Below are 20,859 nucleotides of genomic sequence, written 5' to 3' on the forward strand. Positions count from 1 at the left end.
AGGAGAAACATCCTCAAATGTCAAAGTTTTGCACATAATGTAGGAAATAACACGTATTACACCACCTCACTACAAATAAGCCGGATGAACGCTGCGTGGCACCCTCAGCAAATAGTTTCTTAGGTTTCATACACGTATTTAGAACTCCCACAGCTGATAACTCATACACGTATCTGCTACTGTACGCTACACACACACACTCAGCATATGCAAACGCCCGAGCCCTGCGAATTACCCTCTCGTCTGTTGCCCATGTAGATGTCCCTCAATCAACATCATTGTGACCTCCGCGCGAAAAAAAAATCCTTTAAACACAGCACAGCTTTTACCTAGACAGTTGTTAGCAATGTACCAGCGATCAGTAACTCAACGCATAGCTAGTGCAGTTTAGTGCAGTTTACAATAGTTCTACAATATTGTAAATTTTTGGTTGGTATTCATATGTTTGTATAATATCCGTATGCCATATATAAATATATATACATATAATTATTTTTAATATGTAATTCGCTCAATCTTGCATGAAAAAAAAAACCCCGCATGCAATAGCTTCCGATGTCTACGATTCTTCTTCTTTGGCTCAACAACCGATGCCGGTCAAGGCCTGCCAACACACTTGTGGGGTTGGCTTTCAGTGACTTATTGATTTCCCCCCATAGCAGGATAGTCAGTCGTAAGTATGGCGGCACGGTCTATTTGGGGCTTGAACCCATGACGGGCATGTTGTTAAGTCGTACGAGTTGACGACTGTACCATGAGACCGGCTGTCTACGATTATCATGCCGTATTCTTTCTCCTCCACACATAAATAATTCCTTTTTCTCGACTGCTTATTCATAGTTTACGTTTACCGTACTCCCATTGTGTAAAGTTTTTTTTAAAGGAAATAAAAGAAGAGAGACAATGTTTTTAAGTAAAAACGATCATGAGAACCTATTATTATTCAATCATTCAATATATTAATTTTACGTTCAACATAATAAATTATGTCCGAAACGTCTGAATACACCTTGGATAAGGTGCCCCTCCATATCTAATAAAATGAAATGTCTCCCACCCAATATGAATTGTGGCGCCTATTATTAAACAATACGACCTATTTGTACCGTTCCTCCTAAATTTAAAAAAAAATCTGCCCCCACCAATACAATATTTTAGGAAAAGGATAATAATTTTAATCTTGACATATTACCAAAGAATCAATGATACATATCAATCATACCAATAGCACAGTTTTAGCGACGTTAGACGAGATCTACATTTAGTAAGACTGTTAACTGCTCCACATTTGAATCACTCCGAAAACAATCCAATGAATCTCGTCATGTAAATGTAGGTACTTACGGTATTGCACACGAAAAACAATACATTCGATGGTGGTTACGCGTTGGTGCGAGAACATTTTTTGATCTCACCACCCCATCGTATGCAATATGATGAAGGTGACAATTATGATGATGAAGATAATGACGAAGTGGTCCTTGCCAGGTTGTATCTCGTGTGTTGGTCTGCACCGACACCGGTTACACTACCACTACTACTACCTCAGGCATTAGCCAGCGTATCGCGCCATGACGCCCAATGCTAGAGAGTACGATACATTTACCCGCTACACGTCAGTATGTATGAGCTACAATGAACTCGTTTTGTGTGCGTCTGGCCATCGAAAGAAACGAAGCAGCAACTGTCTAACGGTGTCAAATATTTAGGCCACCACCATCGACCCAGCAGAAGGAGCAAACCTCAATCAAATCATCTTTCAACATGCTTGTTTAAGGTGGCAGCAACTTTCCTTTCGTCGAGTTCCAAACATCAGTTTAAAAGATATGCTGATAAATCCGTACAATTAAGACAATCGAACGAACAATAATATAAGTCGAATCTACTTGTAATATTATTCGAGGCAGGCGAATTGAGCTCATTTTTATTTCAACATTTTCGTCTAACTTTACAAAGCTCAAGTCGCCTGACTTATTGTATTGTTATACGTTTCCAATTTTACATTGCATTGTCGATAGTTAGTTGCAGTATAGGGAGCGCGTATAATAAAGTTTAATTACGCAACTCTATGAGCAGCCTGCTGTTCATAATGCATACTATCACCCCAAGGGCAGTACGGTAGTACCGCACCCAGTAAAAAAAGTAACCCGGAACCTGTGCGCCGTAAAGTCGTGTATTCAATCGAACCCACCCCAAACGGATTTCAGTGCACATTTTGCCTTGGTTCGAATACTTTCATTTTCCTCACAATCCGTCAGATTCCGATGGTTCGGTCAGCGGTGAATGTCAAAACTACATTCAAGTGCCACCTCTCTGTCCTACATCAAACCCTTCAGGTGCTCAAGGGTGTATCGATGCTTACCGCTAAAAGTTACCGCATTGTTACAACGTTGTATTAATAATTGAAAGTGCTCAATAATGTTCAACAAAATGTGGTTTTCTCAATGTATGTGCGTGTGTGTTATAATACTGAGATTTACAATTTCGGCGTTAACTGTATCATGTGTCGTTGCCATCTTTTTTGTATTTAGTTAAATTCGCTTGGAAGATTTACTTCGTAAATCAACAATCCAAATGTCTAGTAAAACAGTCAAATAGTCAAATGTGGCGTAATTTTTCTATAAAAAATCGCTTCACATTCAAGGGTTGAAAGCCACAAAGCTTAACAAATACAACTGCTAATTCTACAGGAAAGCTTTGAATGTATTTCTTTGAGGGCTATGTCGTGAAGGTAAGAACTAGTCGGTACAAGCAAACTAAAACAACAGCTTCTAGAGCGCTTGTCTAGTCTAAAGATCCCAGCTAACTAACGACGACACTGACTTGAAAATGTCAAAATGCCAAAACAAGATCGTTGATAACTTTTCGCATGAACGTTTGGCGTAACGCGTGACCGTAAATTCTCCACATTTCAATTCACAGTATGCAGCAAAGCTAGTACACATTGTAAAACAATTGATTTAAATCCTTATTCTTGGCAAATATGATGTCTGTCTTTATTTTACCTTACCTCTGGAATACAAAATAAACTTTTTATGATGCAGAGAGAAACACTAAAAGACGGGCATGAAGCAATATAAAATTGTAGTTTTGTAGGTAGTCAAACTTAACGACACGTGCTGACAGAAGAGATTCAATTATTTTTGGATATGTTTTGTTTGTCTGCCACGTGCGACCTGCTCACGCTCTCGGAAATGCATTTCCCAAGGAATCCCCCCCCCCCCCCCCACAGCATCCCAAATGTGGTGCAACAGATGGACGTGCTTTTGCTTAGAAGTACTGTAACTAACGATTTACAACCGGCATTTTACTACTAACCTGCGTGCGTTGGAACTCTTCAATGGCTCGCAGAGCCGAGTCGGTCAGCTTGACGAAAATCAACTCCTTGTTCTCATCGTTCAGGCTGCCTTGCTGCGACAATCCATAGCTTCCAGCACACAAAGCAGCCATCTTGGCAACGGGGTGCTGCACTCTGTCCAACTGATAACCAGATGGAACCAATGGTGGTGGTCGTAATGGCACTGGGCACAGGTGTGCGTGGAGAATTAGGAAGAGCGACGACTAGGTGCTCGCTCGTGGCAGCAAACGGTGCCTTCTGCGTCTTGCAGCCAATGCTGCAGAGGAAAACAATGGTTGCACTACCGCTCAGCAACCTTGCGCCAGGGCAGCATACAGACAAGACAAGGGACGGTCGAAAGAGAACGGCGACTGTATATTTTGTGAATGTATGCGTGTGTGTATATATTATATATATAGAGTGAGCAATGCAAGGTAGCAGCAACCGTTGTCGTTGTTGCTCTTGTTGTTGGTTGTGTTGTTGTTACTGCTGTTGCTACTGCGTGTACTGTTGTTGTTGCTGTTGTTTCAAAACAACCACCGTTTATGTCGGTCGGCCAAACCTTCAGCTTCCACAGTACCAACCAACAACAATAGTAGTAGCCGCTCACAACTACACACGAAACCGCACACGGTGTTGTTACTTTGCTGCCAATTTGCTTCTGTAGTGGAATCGTCGCGAAGGCAGCAGCTATGGGCTACGTGACAGCACACCAGTGCACTAATTCTAGACACTGCGATATGCGCCGTTGCTGATCTTGCTACTGATCACTGGACACTTCTTTTCACTTTCTTAGCTTTTGACACGTTTGACGACCGCAATGCCACATACACCTCCACTGTGTGCAATACTACAGGAATTCGCAATATTGCACCCGCTTTTCGTCGTAATTTCGATATATTTTGGTGAGCCACCCTTTGCTCTACACACACACACACACACATACACACACACGCACAAACACACGCGCGCGCACAGCAGCACTACAGTGTGTGCTGTGGTTTGGTGGCTCTATATTACTTCCCCCGTCGTTCACTTTCCGCTCGAAGCAGCAACAAACAGCACTCTTTGCCGTTGGAGGTTCCACCGATTTTGCCACGTTAAATTTTCAATGAAATATTTCTTCTTTTTATCTTTTCTTTCAACTCTTTAGCTCTCTCTCGCTCACGCTCCAACACTCTCGGGAGTGTGCAGCCCAGCTGCTCTCGCTCACTCGCGCACGGGGTCGACCGGAGAGCACGCAAAAAGCACACCGCTCTCGTGTGTGCACGCACGCACACGTACCGTACGCACACAACCCCACGAACAGCACGCGCAGCGCGCACACATACGCACACACTTGTATCAAAGCGCGTGCGCGCACCTACTCCTTCGCTCGCTCTTTCGCTCCCTCTCTCGCGCCGCGTAATACGAAAGCTGCACGGTAAAAGGCAACACACCAAGATCTTAACCTAACGGACACAAACGGAATCTTTTTCGCGTGTAAATATTTCTTTTCTGCGTTTCACACGATGGACGACTAAATATACTTCGCTGTGCCAAAATATGCCACACACTTTATATCAGTTCTATTATCTGCGCCTTTAGTTCCGAGGCCGCACAAACCACCACACTTCTTCGCCAGCAAAGACGCACATTCAAAACCACTGTCAGCCTCGAGAGTGTGGTCTCGAGCAAACCAATCCACTACACTGAATGCACTATGAATCCGGTTTTCCTCCTTCCTACGAAACACAAGACAACACACGCCACCACAGCCTCCTGTGATCAATCCCGTTAAGGTAATAGAGAGAGGATGGTAAGGGGGGGGGGGGGCGGATGGGAGAATGGGGGGAGGGTAGAGAGAGATAGGCAGTTCTTACTGTTGCTTTTAGTGTTGTGCTCCACAGTTAATGTTTCGCAATAGTAGACTGATCCAGCTATGGACGACTGGTTGGATTCTTATGAGAGGATATTTTCTCTTAAAACATTTGATCACTTTCTCTCGTTGACTTTGGTCGCAATTCAACTGTCTCGGCGCGGTTCAATATGTTGCAATTGCAATTGGCTCGTGTCTCTATGTACATGCAATTTCTTCAACAGGGCCGATATGCACTCCACCGCCTGCTCGATGTTTCTGTTACAAAATGGAAAGGGTTTTCCATTAACAGGGCTGCGATACGTTGACAAAAACGAGCGTAAACACGTTTCAGTACAATTATCGAAGAACTGTGGCTGGTTGGGTTATGCTATTGTTATTGTTCAATTTTCCATCCTCTTTTGATTTGATTTTACAACTGGGTGCCGCTACGCTTTGCTAAGGCCAACGATAACAAGCAGCATAACATTGGGTTTCAAGAATACGAATGTAAAACGGACGACACAGATTTCATACGTTCGTGTAATGCGATTACATATGGAACATTAAAATTGAGACTCAGTAGCAGTAAAAACAGAAGTGGTAGAAATCCATTACAAAACCATTATTTCGATTCCGATTCCCAATCTATCGTGCGCGTGTAAACTTGAATGTGCAAAAAAAAACCTTTTCAATGGCATCGTGGCAACTATTCCATTCTATGCGCAAAAACTATCTCACCTTGACCCACTCTACAGCAAACGATGAAGAATGCCGGCCATACTGTAGCTCATATATTCTTCTGCGATTATATTTTACATTTTGCTAAGCTATTCGATTTTAAAGAGAAAAAAGCTCGTGAAGTACATTCAACGGTAGTGCGGTATTTAAAAAAAAAGACCGTATCACCTTTACTTATTGTATGTTATTGTATGGAAGTGTGCTAGGGAGCAACGTTCTCCGTTGAAATTTTTGTCAATATATTCCCTCTTTCTTATTGTTGATAGAAGAAGGACCAACCACTGTAGTGCAAAGATACATTGCGTCGCATAATCATCAAGCACTGGCGCACACACGGAGGTACGCATCTGCCACACAGCTCCTTGGCTCACATCACACAAAGTGCACACACTGGGATAGGGGAGACTTTAAACGCTTCTTCTTTTACTTTTTCAACGATGTTTGATCGTTTGAAAGCTAGCTCTTTCTTTTCTGATCCAGCCTTGAGCCAAAAAAAGTAGCACTGCCATGTGTATTAGGGGTCAGCTCCTGTCCACGCATACATCCTAGGTGATTGTGTGTGCTCATCCGCCACATTGAACGTACACCGCTAGCAAACCTCTTTCCATCCATATGGGTGAAATAGAATTACCTTTTTTATCTTTCCTTCTATCTTTGTGTCCGGCTGGCCTAGCAAGAATAAAATCGACACCGCACACGAAAAGGCAACAAGAAAAAAACTAATGTAACCTGCAGGTCACACTGATTGGATGGTGTACCGTGCTGTTGTTCACAAATACATAGGCGATCTTGCACACATGTTGAGCTCGCATATTTGCGCATAGGTTCGAATGCACGATGAAAAAACGCCGATCCAAACGAACTAAACACACCAACCGACCGAAACGACACACCGACCACTACGGGCGATAGGAGAGAGAGACTTGGACACGCACGCACACGACATTAGACAAGCAGGCGAAGGAAGAAAGAAAAAAAACCTCTCGCCTGATCGACCAGATGGAGACCAAGGGACACTAGATTGACTGAGACGATTCAAGGCACGATACCGTACCTGCTGGATTTCCTCACTTTTCAATAATTCGTAATGAGTCTGATCTGTCTGCCACGGTAGCCCTACCCCTATCCCTGCATACATGCTTCCCTTCCCATTTCGTGGGCCTGCAACGTTACTCATCGTGATCACTTTGTCTGGCTCGCTGCTTCTCGCTCCCTCTTACATCACACTGGCTCGTGGCATTCCCCTTCGCCAGCAGATTGCCAAAAATTGCTGCAATCCAAGGGCCAATGACAGCGGAACGAGAATAGTTTAGCCGTATGCCGCTGCACCTATTCTATATACCATTTCTACCCAGCTGTGAAACGTGTGATCTACTTATGCTACCCACTCTTTGTCTATTTGCTAACCTACACTGCAGCCAACAGCCTGTTGAAGGATGTGTTAATCTTATCCATTAGGCGTCGCACACGGCCCACTACAAATTACTACTGTCGGTCCGCATTACATTCTCCATTACCACGGAGAGTGCTTGAAATTCGCACTGCAAACTCACTATTGGCTGGGGAAAATTGGTGACGAGAAATCATGCACAAAACCCTTCCTGATAAGGTTTTGTAATGGATTTTCACACTCTTCTGGTTCACTGCTTTCGCGCACTCGAATCTACCCGCTACACACAATGAGGCCACACACACTTTCTCGCTTTCTGGTGACGACGACGACGACGACGACGACGACGGCGAAGCAACGACTCGTCGAAAAGGTGAGAGCGATCCTGCCACTGACGTCCAAAATCTCCCACATTCACTCCTTCCCACCTTTCCACGTACCTTTCCGTAACGCACACCGTATGTTTCAGAACATTTGTTCTTCCACACCACACGCCATTGGCTTCCCGCGAGTTCCAGCAGCGATGTTAGCACTTTTTGTAGTTAGCTTCAGAAAGATCTTGAGGTATCTAAAACACCCTAAAAACGCTTTTAAAATAAACCTTTTGACACCTTGTCACTTTGTACACAGTACAGCGCGCAAAAAGTTACACATGCACTCAAACGTAAAATGTCATCAATTATACATGATATTGTATAATGTTTAACATATGTACATTTGAATCGTTCAATTGATCAAACAAATAAAACACTTTTTTATTATAATGGACACTAGAAAGTACTCACGGTTGTACACGAACGGCGGACGATGCCATCCACAATTGCTATGGTGTGTTTTTTGTACCCATCTGTTTATGCATACCCGTCACAACAAACTCTACTGTGTGTGCGTGTATCGAAATGTCTGTCAAAATTGACAAGTTTATTCGTGTCGGTTCAATCCGGAAATATGTTTTGTATTTTTTGTTCTAACAAACCAATGCATCGTTATCTCGTTGCGAGGGCAGATATTTCTCAATTTATGTTCGGGGATAAACGATGTGGACGATGTAAATTCCTGTCGGGTAGGGATCAGGCTTTCTGCATTTTAGTTTAGTGTATTTTAATAATGAATGAGCTATACGGTAATGTAAGTCAATTTATTTTGATTTCCCTTCACTTCATATAAGGTGTGTGATGATATATTGCTACACTTATTGCAGCTCATGTGCGCGACATAAACAACCGGAAAATTGTTAAACTAATGTTCAGAAAATGCAAAGAAAAGTAGGGTTGACTCTGTGAATGTATTTGTATACGTGATTGCACTCAATTGTCTCATATATTTAAATTTATTGGAAACTGATTTACTTCGATCTTGTATTCCAACGAAAAATTATAAAACTAATAAGGTTTCTATTCTACCACACCAAATGTGAACATTTTGGGAAAAAGTATAATGCTGGCTGGAACTGTGTTCCCAAAGTGTAGTTTCGATTCGAACACCTATGCGCATGTTGATTACTTTGACAAAGTCCCGACACAAAAAAAAACCTTTGGATATTTAACTATAAACGGCACAGTCCGTGTGGGCAATCGGCAAAATGAACCACAATTAAAACGAGTACAACACCATATCGAGCGCTCCAGCACGTGTTCTTTGCCGAAAAGGCCATCACACTATATTTTTGCCTTTTTCAAACGCTGTCTTGCTTGTGCTTTTGTGTATCGATTCCTTTCGTGACGTTGTTCGCCCGTTTGTGAGGTATCCTCGTGCTCTTGTTGCTTTTGAAAATCTGAAATTGAAATTGAAAATGCAAAAAGCAAGTTTATCTTTTATACCACTAAGTTGGGCAATCAAATTTAACTGAATGTGTGGTATTTTAGCAAATCGAAACAATTCTTTAGGGTCGCATCTTTCTTGAGAAACGATGAAATTACCTTCTAATATGTCAATTGGCGGATCAAGCAGACCTTTTCGCTGCAATTTTTTGTAGTACCATACTAATTTTGCTACTCCGAATCCCATGCTAGTGATCACCATTATGATGAATACCATTAACGAAGAATACTGAGAGGAGAAAAACAGAACACATATAAGCTAAACATTGGTCTTTGCGATACCTGCATAGCTGCAAATTTACACACCCTGATGGTCGGATTTTCTGTTAGTAACATATCGGCCAGCACGATGCACAAGCCGATCACACAGCCAATCGCACTGCCAATGAATGGGGAACGCTTTTCGTCCTCACGCTCTTTGTTGCTTAACGTGGCAGCTTTCCGCGCAGCCTGAATAATTCCCATATCCTGTGGTTGAAGTTGCAGCGCCTTGCCGTACGAGAGCAGCGCTGTGTCGTACTGCCCTACAGCCATGCTAACTTCCGCCTTCCGGAAGTACCCTTTCGCCCAGGTAGGGTTCAGTGTGATGGCCTTGTCTGCGTCTGCATTGGCGTAGTAGTACTGCTGCATCTTGCAGAACGCTAACGATCGATTACTGTACAGTATAGGGTCCGCGGGACTAAGCTTGATGGCATGAGTGTAATGAAGGATCGCTTCGGTGAAGTTGCCGGCTTTCACACACCGATTTCCTTCCTCTTTCAGTTCATCCGCCGTCAGATTAAGGTTACTCTTGCCTGTCTCCTTTTCTGTTGGCTTTGGTTTTTCACTGCTGCCCTTGGACTGTGACTGAATGGAGGAACAAGCATTTTTATTCACATTTGCTCCAATTAGTTATCTACTTTAACTCTAGGGGACATGCCTCCATAACTTACCATTGTTTTACCCAGGAACGATCAACTGCGACCAAAGGCAGGATATAAATTCAGTCTGCTGTAACCTTTAACGCACAACGCCGTGCAATTTTTTATCTATCTAAGGAGCAAAACTAGCAAATTACATGCACACAACTAGTCATACTAACGTGTCTTTTTTCTTTGCAAAGGAAAAATCGACATCAATGTTTTTGTTGATACAGGCGATAGATGTATGCGTGTGGCGAAATGTCATCAATATCTGGGGGCGCAGGTGTTTTGACACTAGCTTCGTTCAATATGAAGATAGCAGCAAACATTTTAAGTTGCAGGCAGGCCTTGACGTACGCTCATACACGCATCCTTCGTTAAATCGAAAACATTGATCACACACTAGGAATTTACCAATCTTCGCAACAGAATTTACCAAGCATCGTAATGATAGTGATAAATAAAAAAGAAATATATTTTCTTTTGTGCCTGCATTCAAGCAAAACTGTTCCCATTTACTTCTTCTTTTTGTACTTGTCTACTGTATCAATGTAATAATGGCAGTAAACAAACTTACTTCCTTGCAGCGGTGTTCCGGTTTGTGCAGAAGATGCAATTTCTCCCGCAAGACACCACATGGAGCATGTCATCACGATTAGTTTTTAACATCTAAAATCCCTCAGATCTATTATTTTGTTGATGCGAAATCCTTAGCCCATTGCAAAACAATAAAAAAAGCTGCAATGGTTCACGCATAAATCAATTCTATCAATCGTGAGGATGAGTTTTTCAATTTAATGAGAGCCGAGCACCGAAAACAGATGCAATTTCTCCCGCAAGACACCACATGGAGCATGTCATCACGATTAGTTTTTAACATCTAAAATCCCTCCGATCCATTATTTTGTTGATGCGAATTCCTTAGCCCATTGCAAAACAATAAAAAAGCTGCAATGGTTCACGCATAAATCAATTCTATCAATCGTGAGGATGAGTTTTTCAATTTAATGAGAGCCGAGCACCGAAAACAATACAGCTCGATTGCTTTTTAAAGGATTAAATCTCCATACAGAGTGCCACTGTAAATACGCGAGAGATGGCTCCACTTGGTCGTTCCAAAAACATTCCCTTACAGTTTTTGTTTTAGGATTGCCATTACGAACCATTAGCTCATCGAGTAATGAAGGCTTTATTTTCTTCTGAACTGTACTAAAAAATTAGAAGTTACTTTATGCAATAATGTTCCCTCCCGAATGAGTTTTTTATAGAAGAAAAAAAAAAATGCGTTAGTGATGGAAATTAGAACCTTTTCGCCCATACTTACTAAGCAAATAAAATCGACGAAGGTAAATATAAAGAGCCTCTTTCCATCTGTGTTATCCTACAATTGTGTATTTTTCGGTGAATATATATCCCAAATTAATTTATTTTATTTTATTTGAATGCTTGATTCCGTCCAGATGCAATCAATTCACATGAACATAAAAAAGTACCGAAGCAGGAATATGGAATATATAATTGTTTGAACGAATCAACTAACGTTACAGGATAACGAAGGAATAAAGGGTGCTGTGCGGTAGTGGTGTTCAAACGGTCCAGTACCTTTATCCTTTAACGATAAACCGTTCTAGGAAGTGCATCCTGATGTGTTCGGTTTGCGATATATGCGCGAGAAGGTAAATAAAAAACAATACTTTTGCTAAACGTCTCCCTTCTTTCTCGCCCTATCTTTCGGTCTGTCGGTGTCCGCCCAAAAACTATTGAGATTGGCGGAGGTTCTCGTTGCAGGCTCAATCATCGCTTAGCTCGACGTCATCTATATTTACATCCTATCGACGAAAAACAAAAGAAGCAAGTTTGAAGTTGATCAAAATCCTATGATCCTGCCTTGACCAGTATTTTTACTTAATACTTACCGAAGTATCGATATTATCGTCCAGATTCAGCGCTTCTATTTCAGACTCAAAGTCTTCCAGTGAACTTTTCCGTTTTACTTGCGCTGCTGACACACCGCCCACATTGGCCATGGGCGTAGTTATCGTGGGCGGTACGTTGGAGGGTGCAAGTTGTGTGGAATTGGTGTTTACTACGGATGGATCAACGTGCTTTGAAACCGAGGCAGCAGCCTGGAACGACGGAAATGGTCTCATAAATATCATAATACGTCGTTCTTTACATTGTTTATCCATACTTACAACATCGTTTCCGTTCGGTAGTGTCGCGGTGGCTTCGCTCGATGCGCTTGGATTGTAGTCAAACTTTCCTTCATTTTCTGCCATTTTCATTTCCTCAATAGGCGTGCGATCAATGTTGAGTGGTACCTTTGAAGCATGGACAAAATAATAGATTAATAAAAGCCAAATAGCAACACCCGCCAAGGAGCTGTGCAATCGAGCCAATTACTTTGGTAGCGACGTTCGCGGGCAGCAGTGTGCTTCGCTCTGGTAGGAGAAATTGCTGCGTCTTTACTGAATCGTAGAAGCCCGGAAACAGATTTTCATATTGCTGTGGATCCGCTAAGCTTTGACCGGCCTTTTCATTGATTTTAGCCAGCTCCGTACGCCAAATATCAAGCACGTGCGAAATTTTGCTTGGCAAGTACGTCCTGCAAAGGAGAATGATACAACACATGCCGTCGATAAGCCATGCCATCTTATCACATCGGCGGGCGCCCTTGGGCCGCAGCAACACTTTCTTTGCAATCAACTTACCGGGCGAAGAATGCTGCTTCCGGTATCCGGTTTGTTTGGATCAGAATTTCCAAACATTTTTCTAAATCACCCAGCAGAAACATGGACAAGAAAGAGATGTTGAATTTGCCCTGCGTGACACCGTTCTCGCCAAGATTCCGCAGCATATCCGCATCGCCTGTGAACGAAAAAAGGAACACACAATAAAAAAAAAGAATAGTAAGTAACTTCAACACATGTGCACGGTTCAATATCGGAAAGCGATAGGCATCGGTTTGTAACGTATTACCCAGAAGTTCTCTTGGAGTGGGTAATGTGAACCAGTTGTGAACCACCAACTTGATTACGTTTTATGTGCTGTATATGATTAACACCGTTCCCGTAATGGGCAGCAAAGCATGCGATATGGCATTGGATTTTCTTTCTTTTTTTTTTGCTATCTGTCACCTCTTTTAAGACAACATGACAATTTATGGCAACAGGCCGTCCTGGGGCCTTCGATATACTACATACATAGGGCTAGTTAATGAATATAATTATTTTGAGAGCAAATACCAATAACCTCAAGCACAGGGACAGTTTGATTTGCAATGAAAATGGTACCATTGCGCCGAGGTTTGCTAAAACTCTGCCTGCCAGTGTTTTGGATATCGCTCCGAATGCTTACCCGTACTAGTTGCTAGCAGCAGGAGCCCACCGTAATCGTTTGCATTCGTCAGACATTCCTTGACGAGATCGAACTTGTTCTTGCTGGTGGCGATGCCGGCGAGCTGGCTCCATTTTTGGGGACTGTCAGATTCGCGAGCAAGCATGAGCGCCGTATCGAGATCGCCTATTTTCAGCGCCAGCTCAAAACGATGCTCTGGATCAATCGAGACCTGTAAAGCTTGCTGGCGGAATCCTTGCATTTCCAGGAAATGGGCCACACGTGTGCGATGCTCCTTCGGGATGGTGGGCAACACACGATCCGCCGTTTCGAAGTCACGCCGCATAACAGCTGTCTGGTATTCTAACACCGACAGTAACAGTGCAAAGCTGGTCACATTCAACTCCTTATCACCGAGATACAACCTGATTGTTGAATATATACATAGAAAAGTGTGTTTAAACATTGCACACAATGTTAAGTTTGCTTACTTGTCTGCTCGTTTGCTTACCTGTTATCCTTCGGCACGTATCCAAGCAGATACATCGTTCGATCGAGATGGGAAACGGTAACAATTTCTCCGCCAACATAGTAGTTGATGCGGTTCACAGAATTTGTGTAGATGAAACAATCGCCAACCCAAAGTCCTGTACGCACCAGCTCGTTTACTTCGCCAAGAACCTGCGGTAAAGGTAATTCATCATCTAATCGTAGCACTAACCCCCAACCAACCCATCGTTTTGCTATACGTACATCGAAGGCTTCCTCGATGCCATCTTCACCCAACTGTTGCTTGGTGGCCAACGCATTTTGAATCATGCCGATGTCAACCTTCAGTATGAAGTAAGAGTCCTCGGTGGCAAGACATACCAGTGTGCCCGCTTCGTTCCAAAATACGTGTCTGAAATCAGTTAGCCAAATGTAAATGATTGTTAATCAAAGTAGAAAATATTAATTTGCATTTGCACCAGCAGAACATACCTTGGCTGAACCTCGATTCGTCTGATCAGTTCCAAATTTTCCCAATCGTAGAATGTTAAGCCAGATGATGTTTTAACTCCCAGCAATTGTCCACCGAAGATACCTAGTGTGCAAGAAAGACAAAAAAATATTATGAACTCCAAAGCCAGTGTTGCTTATAATCGCAAACGACATAAATCATGCAAAATGATTATTTTGAAACATGAAACACTTCATACACATATTAGAATGTACCTTCTGTGGAACAGTTAAATGCGGGTTTTTTTTTACAGTAGCAGTTACAAGAGACAAGAACAATGGCAGCGAGAAAATGGAAAATTGGAGAGTAGAAAAGAGCCACTTTAGATAAGGCAAGCGCATAAATGTTTGATTTACTTCAGTACGCTAAAGACAATTGGTAGCTTTTCGTTCATGTAAGGCTTTTTAGGCGCTGCAACGATTAAAAATAAAACGCTTACCTTCTGCACCGTAGTCGGGGGTAAAGCTTTTCCGTTCCTTAAAATTACGGAACAGCTTCACTGTGCCGCTCGATTCGCGTACGGCATACTCGCTGTTTTCCGAGGCCCACACAAATTCTTGAGCGGAACCGAACGCTTTATTGCGGAGGGCCATGGACGTGTAGATTATGTATTCTCCGTCGCCGCACACCACCACAAACCTGTTGAAATGAATCGAGATGAAATCAGAGACGATGAGGAGGGGTTCGGATGTTTCGGATAAAACAAAAATAATCAAGGGACGCACCTTCCATTGGGATTGTGGGCGATTGTTTGTGGATAGATTTCACATGCACCCATATCTTTAACCGCTACCGGCAAGCGTTCACCGTCCTTGATTTCCGTTCCTGTTGCAACAGAAAGGAGACAGTAGAAAAAGGGGGAAACGAAAATAAATTCTGTGTCGAAACGATTCTAACTCCTGCACTCTGAGTCTCCTGTAGAGATTTTGAGGTTTCTAACACGTTCAGTTACTGATTTGAATAATTCATATTCAAGTTTAAGGTTTATGCTGGTGTTTGACAAAAAACGTAGGGACGCAGGGACATTTATACTGATACTGATGAGCATTGTATGCACGTTCACAAAATTATAACCCAATACATATTAGTGAATTTATTTGCAAATTATGGTTACTAAATGAAATATTACCGTCAAGCAGATTTTTTTAAACAATAATTAAAAAATTACTACTTTAAGTAAAACAACAGTATCTAAACAGAAAATAAGATTAAATTGTACAGCTATTTGAAATCAGCATCGGTATGGGGTTTATTATTTTTTTTAATAAAAACAAACTAACATTGTTGAGAAAAACTTAAACGGACATATTCATCACACTAATGAGTTGTGTCGCAACATTCACAAAATTAACTGCTCAAATACACTTGCAAATATTTCCGCTTAGGCACAATAGCGCAATGGTAAACTGTACAATGTTCGAATATGCATTAGGGGATGATGTGCATAGCGAAAATGCGGAAAATGACACGCTGTTTTGACCTGCCGTACAGTTCTGCTTCTTTAGGTTAAACGGGTACACATTAAGGAGGATGGTGGGTTTAATCATTCTAATGGAGATATACATTCTCTTGCATGGAAGGAAGGAGGAGGAACATGTTACAGGCGTGATATGCTCAGCAATGTTTGATTGTTACTTCCGGTGCTTTCTATAAATGCATTGCTATAACAGTAAAAAAACGGCAAAAAGGCACAGAATTGTTTGTTTCGTTCGTAGTACATTTGCTAGTTGGAACATGAAGATGAAACAAAATAATAAAAAAGAAGCATTTTTTTTAATCGTTGTGCAATATGCACCATTCAGTTTCGACTCGATGTTAGAATTTTTTATTTTTCATAGGATAAAGCAGTACAGCACTTACCTTCAGGGAGCGCTTTCAGGTTAACTTGCTGCATTTCGGAGTGCCTAGCCCATACAATTTTTCCTCCATTCACATCCATCGACATCGCCGGTTCCTCGCGACCAACCTTGATGATGATGGACCCCTCGTCGTAGCTAATAATGTGAAACAAAACAATGTACAGCAGGCAAAACGTTTAGTCTGTGTCTCAACAATAACTCGCACAAAATACACCACTAATATCACGATATATGTCTCTGTGGAGGTTACTTACCCTAACGCCACGTTGTTGGTGCCTCGCATGCAGGCAATTGTCCAGACACGCTCAAATCCATAATTTAGCGACGTCTCCAGTCTGTAAGTGCCCGAGTGCCAAATGCGAATGGTACCATCCTCCGAGCCCGTTAGCAGAATCGGGAGCTCCGGATGAAAGTAGACCGCTGACACGTTTTGTGCATGCCCTTCCAGCGTTTGGACACACGTTTTATTCTGATAGTCCCAGATTTTGACCAACCGATCGTCGGCACCGGAAATGAGGTACGGTTTATCACCTCCATGATAGTAATCCACACAGTTTACTCCCTTCTCGTGGCCCTCGAGCGTAAAGTTGGGAACGTTCGAGCCCAGCTGCCACACTTTGACCGTACGGTCAAGCGATGCGCTTGCGAATGTATTGTTGTCTTTCGGGTTGAACACGACCTGCATGACGTAGTGCGTGTGTCCCTCGAAGACGCGCTGTACTGCCCACATCTTTTCCCAGTTCCACAGCTTCACCAACATGTCGTCTGCAAGTAATATGTTTATATAAAAAAACCGACAACGCACGTGAAAAATATCAGACGCCTCTTTCCATAATTCTGCCCGACATTTACTTACCACTACACGTAAGAATGAGCGGCTGTGTTGGATGCACCGCGATGCAGCGTACGTAATCGGTGTGCGCCTCGAACGAATGCACCTTTTCGAGGGTGTTGTAGTTGAAAACGCGCACCTGCATGTCGTCAGAGCCGGTGAGGATCCAGTTCTTGCGCGCCACAAAGCGAGCACAGCGAACCGGTAGATCACAGACCTCGAAATCTTTTACCAGCTGCTGGTTCTCGTAGTTCATCACGTGTACGTGGCCATTGTACAGGGCGCACAGCATCCATGGCTCCGTCGGGTGCAGATCTACCGACTTTACTCGGTCCGACCGCGACGTAAGCCTTCTTTTGATGTCCAACCTTAGTGGCTGTTCGGGGGGAAATAGAGTGCAAGTACAACACATCGGTTAAAGTTATATAAATGTGGATACTTTTCAGCAGTATCAAGTTAAGCATCTTAAACTAGTTCCGGGTTCCAACGGATATAAATAGAGCAAATTGTTTAAATACCAAACAGATTTTTCATATACGCAAGAAATAAGGAGCCGCAATGCAATCGACCTAATAAAAAGAGCCGACGGGGTGCGATAACGTCCATTGTGTCATCCGGTGGGAGAATGTTTAAATGAAAATAAAAAAGTGTTGCGCTCATATAGCATATGGCTAGAGGAGTCATTCTCCAGCATAGATAAACGCCGAAAGCAAATAAGTATGGAATCATAAATATCACTGGCACTGCAGGTTTTTAATGTTTCATCATCCAGCTCCACCAAATGCCCAAATACCACCCCACGTACACTCACACATACACACACACACGTATGAAATAAAACAATGTAAAACACTCGCTGCACAGGGATTCTAACCCTGCTGGTCCCTGAATGGCCGACGGAATCCAAGACATTTCCACATCACTTATCACAATCGACAACAACATCGCTCCCATTGACGATCCGGCAAAAGTGATGACGATGGAGTTGTAGCTTTGAGGACGATTTTGATTTGGGCGTATCCGTGGGTGCATAGCAATCTAAATGCACCGGATGCAAAACTATACTAAAGCACCGATCCATAGCTGTCCAAAACATACAAAGTGAAACGTTTACAAACAAGTCGCACTTAGAATCACGAAATGTAGCATTAATTAGGCACAAATTTTCAACCATTCATTTCACTCATTCAGTGTGTTTGTCACCGGGTATGGAATGTTCACTTTTGCAAGATACCCACACCCACCCACGGCTGAAATTTAAATTACACAAAACCACCGGGAGTTTACTAACCATTTTCTGCTGATTGCACTATGTTTAATAATAGTTTAACACAAGATATTTAACAAAATTCAGCACCAACATGAAAACACGGTTTCGACGTGGCTAAGTTTGATGACATATGGATGACAATCGCAAGAATGACGATTTGACATATGTCACCGAGGCGCTCAAATTTTGACCAAACTCCAGTTCCGATGTGTATTGTGACCGAATAGCTAGAAATGTTTGCCCATTGTACTATGGACGTGCGCTCTAGTGAGCGCAAAATTGGCTCCTCCCTTTTATTTTCGAACATGCCTGTTTCTAACTTTGTTTGAATTTGAATTCGTAACGGCAATAAAATACGTTAAAAAAACTAAACAAATTTACTCTTTCTCAAGTTTGCTGATTAGCTCACGTGCTTTATGAAAACCAAGCGAATTATTATTTTTTTCATTTCTAGATACTACAAAGAACAAATGTTTATTTTAAAGATATTTATGAGATATGTCCATGGTAAAGGATCGATTTAATTGAAGTAAATGTATGTTGAGATACGACACAGTCAACGACCAGGACATCGCGGTGATCCATTCTATCAATTTCTATTAATACCGTGCTCCGTCCGTCCGACAGATCCGTTTACGTGGTACAATAAATTTTAAGACATTTTTAATTAAGATCAGTAAAAGCGGGTTTGACGGTAAGTGAACAGAGTGGTCGTCAAGGGTCCTGTCGATCGGGATTTCGTGGATGGTAGATAGTTCCAGCATCTATTACAGTGGGACCCCACTTGGCAGTTGGCCACAGATGAACGAGTCTACCCACCAACACCAACACCTTCCATCCACCTCGATCAGTACCCTAAACGGGGGTTTCACCTCTTCTGGCCGATTAGGGGCCGCCCTAAATCTGTGACCGAGGGCCGTCTTTAGGACTGTAGAAGAGGTTAAGATTGTAGCTATAGTTGTATTTTTCATCCAATGAAGAGAACATTTTATTTCACCATACTCTCTTTGTTTATCACGTGTTTATTGATGTTTCAGTGTGAATTAAATACTCGATACGTTCTGTTCCATTGCTCGTTGCATCGTTCATTATTGATTGACTTTTAATCAATTTTCTTTCTTTGTTGTTGTTAATTGCTATTAACATGAAGTGGACTAATTAAAACCATACTTGTAAATATGTTGAGGTAAACCGATTTAGAAGCCAGTTGTATCACGTATCGTTTGTCACGTTGGGTGGTACGGACACATGGCAATAACCATTACCTGACAACGAATTCGCTTTCGTTCGAAGACCTCGCCAAATAACAAGCCATTACAGCGTGCGGTTATTTGATATCTTGAACGAGGGGTTTTGATCCCTTTCTTATTCGACCATTTGAGACGTGTTTTTGTCAGCCTGAAACTGGACATTGTGCGTTCGGTTAGAGCGTTGGTGGATCGAGGAAACATGGGAACTCAAATGTTGAAGATCGAGATTCCTCCTGTTGAAGAGACTGTCACTAACGGACCTGTGCTGATATGTAGAAAAACACACCAGAGTATCGCGTTAGAGTTAATCTTACACTCAATATTAAAACGTGCAGATTTTGATTCCATTTGTCCAATTTTTTTGATTCCAAAATACTTCACACACAGGATAAATTATTCATTGTGTATTAAATGCATTAAAGCATGCATATAATGCATTAAAGCAGCTGTGTCAAACTCATTTCATCAGAGGGCCGCAAGTACAAATTTTCAGTGATTAGCGGGCCGCAATGTTGAGAATGGAAAATATACCCCAATATTTATATAAAATACTTTTTTAGATTTTTATTGTTAAACAAATTGACTTTTTGTACTCCTCGCTTCTTATCTGGAATCGTTTGTTATGTACAAATTCGCGATATTTTTTTATATGTGCTCTTTTTTATATGAGAAAAAAAATGTAATGTACTTTCAATGTTATTTTTAAAATAGGACGTTTTTCATTACTCGCGTTCCCTTACGCCAGTTCTGCTAGAAAATATCTGTCAAACACACTTTTTCATTGAAGTCAGAGAAGTCTAGCAGCCTGTAGTGAATCTTTTTCAAGCAATCCGAGCTATCCATCACTGGATGACTAACAAAAATATTTGCCTGCAATTTTTTGACAGATCAAAAGAAAATTGTTATAACACGTGTTTAAACATTATTTTTCGCTATTTTCCAAGTTCCAAGTGTTCTGGTGATAAATTCATTTCTTATAACCCGTATTTTACGAATAACTTTTTTAATTTAAGATAATTTTATCTGAGGAAGAGTCGTGGTGTGTGATCCCATACAGATCAGCAAATCTGTTTTTGACACTTTAAGGGAGATGATTTGCGGATTTAGGAATTGAGGACTGTGCTAGCTGATCTATTAATAAGCTTTGTATTGCAAGGCTTCGGCATTTCGATCATTTTTATCCTTAATCTAAATCCTTCAGGCTTAAGTGTAATCATATCATTTTGGTTTTGATTTTCGGGGAGGTTGGAAATTACATTAATCCGTCTTGCAGAATGTTGGGTAC

At 41.9% G+C, this 20,859-nt stretch overlaps 3 protein-coding genes across 16 annotated transcripts in view; all 3 read right to left on the reverse strand.

Moving 5' to 3' along the window:
* Positions 1 to 7,904, reverse strand: part of LOC121594896 (RNA polymerase II elongation factor Ell) — a 29,282-nt gene extending 21,378 nt beyond the window's left edge. For 4 of the 11 annotated variants that reach the window (XM_041918710.1, XM_041918708.1, XM_041918707.1 and 1 more), the window contains exons 1-2: positions 5,200 to 5,633; positions 3,319 to 5,061 (exon numbers count right to left, since the gene is read on the reverse strand). In XM_041918710.1, coding sequence (XP_041774644.1) covers positions 3,319 to 3,450 — 132 coding nt within the window. In that variant the 5' untranslated portion in view covers positions 3,451 to 5,061; positions 5,200 to 5,633. Of the gene's footprint in view, positions 1 to 3,318; positions 5,062 to 5,199; positions 5,634 to 6,546; positions 6,661 to 7,468; positions 7,712 to 7,745 lie in introns of those variants that run through there. The other 7 variants (XM_041918703.1, XM_041918702.1, XM_041918700.1 and 4 more) reach the window with 7 other exon arrangements.
* Positions 7,905 to 8,424: 520 nt separating this feature from the next.
* On the reverse strand, positions 8,425 to 10,285 carry LOC121594900 (hsp70-Hsp90 organizing protein 1-like). Its single transcript, XM_041918714.1, has 4 exons — positions 10,058 to 10,285; positions 9,432 to 9,971; positions 9,225 to 9,354; positions 8,425 to 9,079 (listed from the first exon to the last, which is right to left on the reverse strand). The coding sequence occupies exons 1-4, from the start codon at positions 10,058 to 10,060 to the stop codon at positions 8,964 to 8,966; spliced, it is 789 nt and encodes a 262-aa protein (XP_041774648.1). The 5' UTR covers positions 10,061 to 10,285; the 3' UTR covers positions 8,425 to 8,963.
* A 1,136-nt stretch (positions 10,286 to 11,421) lies between these two features.
* The window catches only part of LOC121594894 (coatomer subunit beta'), a 73,146-nt gene continuing 63,708 nt past the window's right edge, over positions 11,422 to 20,859 (reverse strand). For 2 of the 4 annotated variants that reach the window (XM_041918694.1, XM_041918696.1), the window contains exons 3-17: positions 17,079 to 17,430; positions 16,477 to 16,987; positions 16,224 to 16,357; positions 15,089 to 15,188; positions 14,803 to 15,002; positions 14,579 to 14,581; positions 14,345 to 14,447; positions 14,117 to 14,264; positions 13,875 to 14,044; positions 13,385 to 13,788; positions 12,739 to 12,895; positions 12,431 to 12,632; positions 12,223 to 12,348; positions 11,944 to 12,153; positions 11,422 to 11,856 (exon numbers count right to left, since the gene is read on the reverse strand). In XM_041918694.1, the coding sequence (XP_041774628.1) occupies positions 11,818 to 11,856; positions 11,944 to 12,153; positions 12,223 to 12,348; positions 12,431 to 12,632; positions 12,739 to 12,895; positions 13,385 to 13,788; positions 13,875 to 14,044; positions 14,117 to 14,264; positions 14,345 to 14,447; positions 14,579 to 14,581; positions 14,803 to 15,002; positions 15,089 to 15,188; positions 16,224 to 16,357; positions 16,477 to 16,987; positions 17,079 to 17,430 (2,859 nt within the window). In that variant the 3' untranslated portion in view covers positions 11,422 to 11,817. Of the gene's footprint in view, positions 11,857 to 11,943; positions 12,154 to 12,222; positions 12,349 to 12,430; positions 12,633 to 12,738; positions 12,896 to 13,384; positions 13,789 to 13,874; positions 14,045 to 14,116; positions 14,265 to 14,344; positions 14,448 to 14,578; positions 14,582 to 14,802; positions 15,003 to 15,088; positions 15,189 to 16,223; positions 16,358 to 16,476; positions 16,988 to 17,078; positions 17,431 to 18,345; positions 18,467 to 20,859 lie in introns of those variants that run through there. The other 2 variants (XM_041918697.1, XM_041918695.1) reach the window with 2 other exon arrangements.

The sequence above is a fragment of the Anopheles merus genome, chromosome 2L (genome assembly GCF_017562075.2).
Source record: "Anopheles merus strain MAF chromosome 2L, AmerM5.1, whole genome shotgun sequence".
Classification (NCBI taxonomy): domain Eukaryota; kingdom Metazoa; phylum Arthropoda; class Insecta; order Diptera; family Culicidae; genus Anopheles; species Anopheles merus.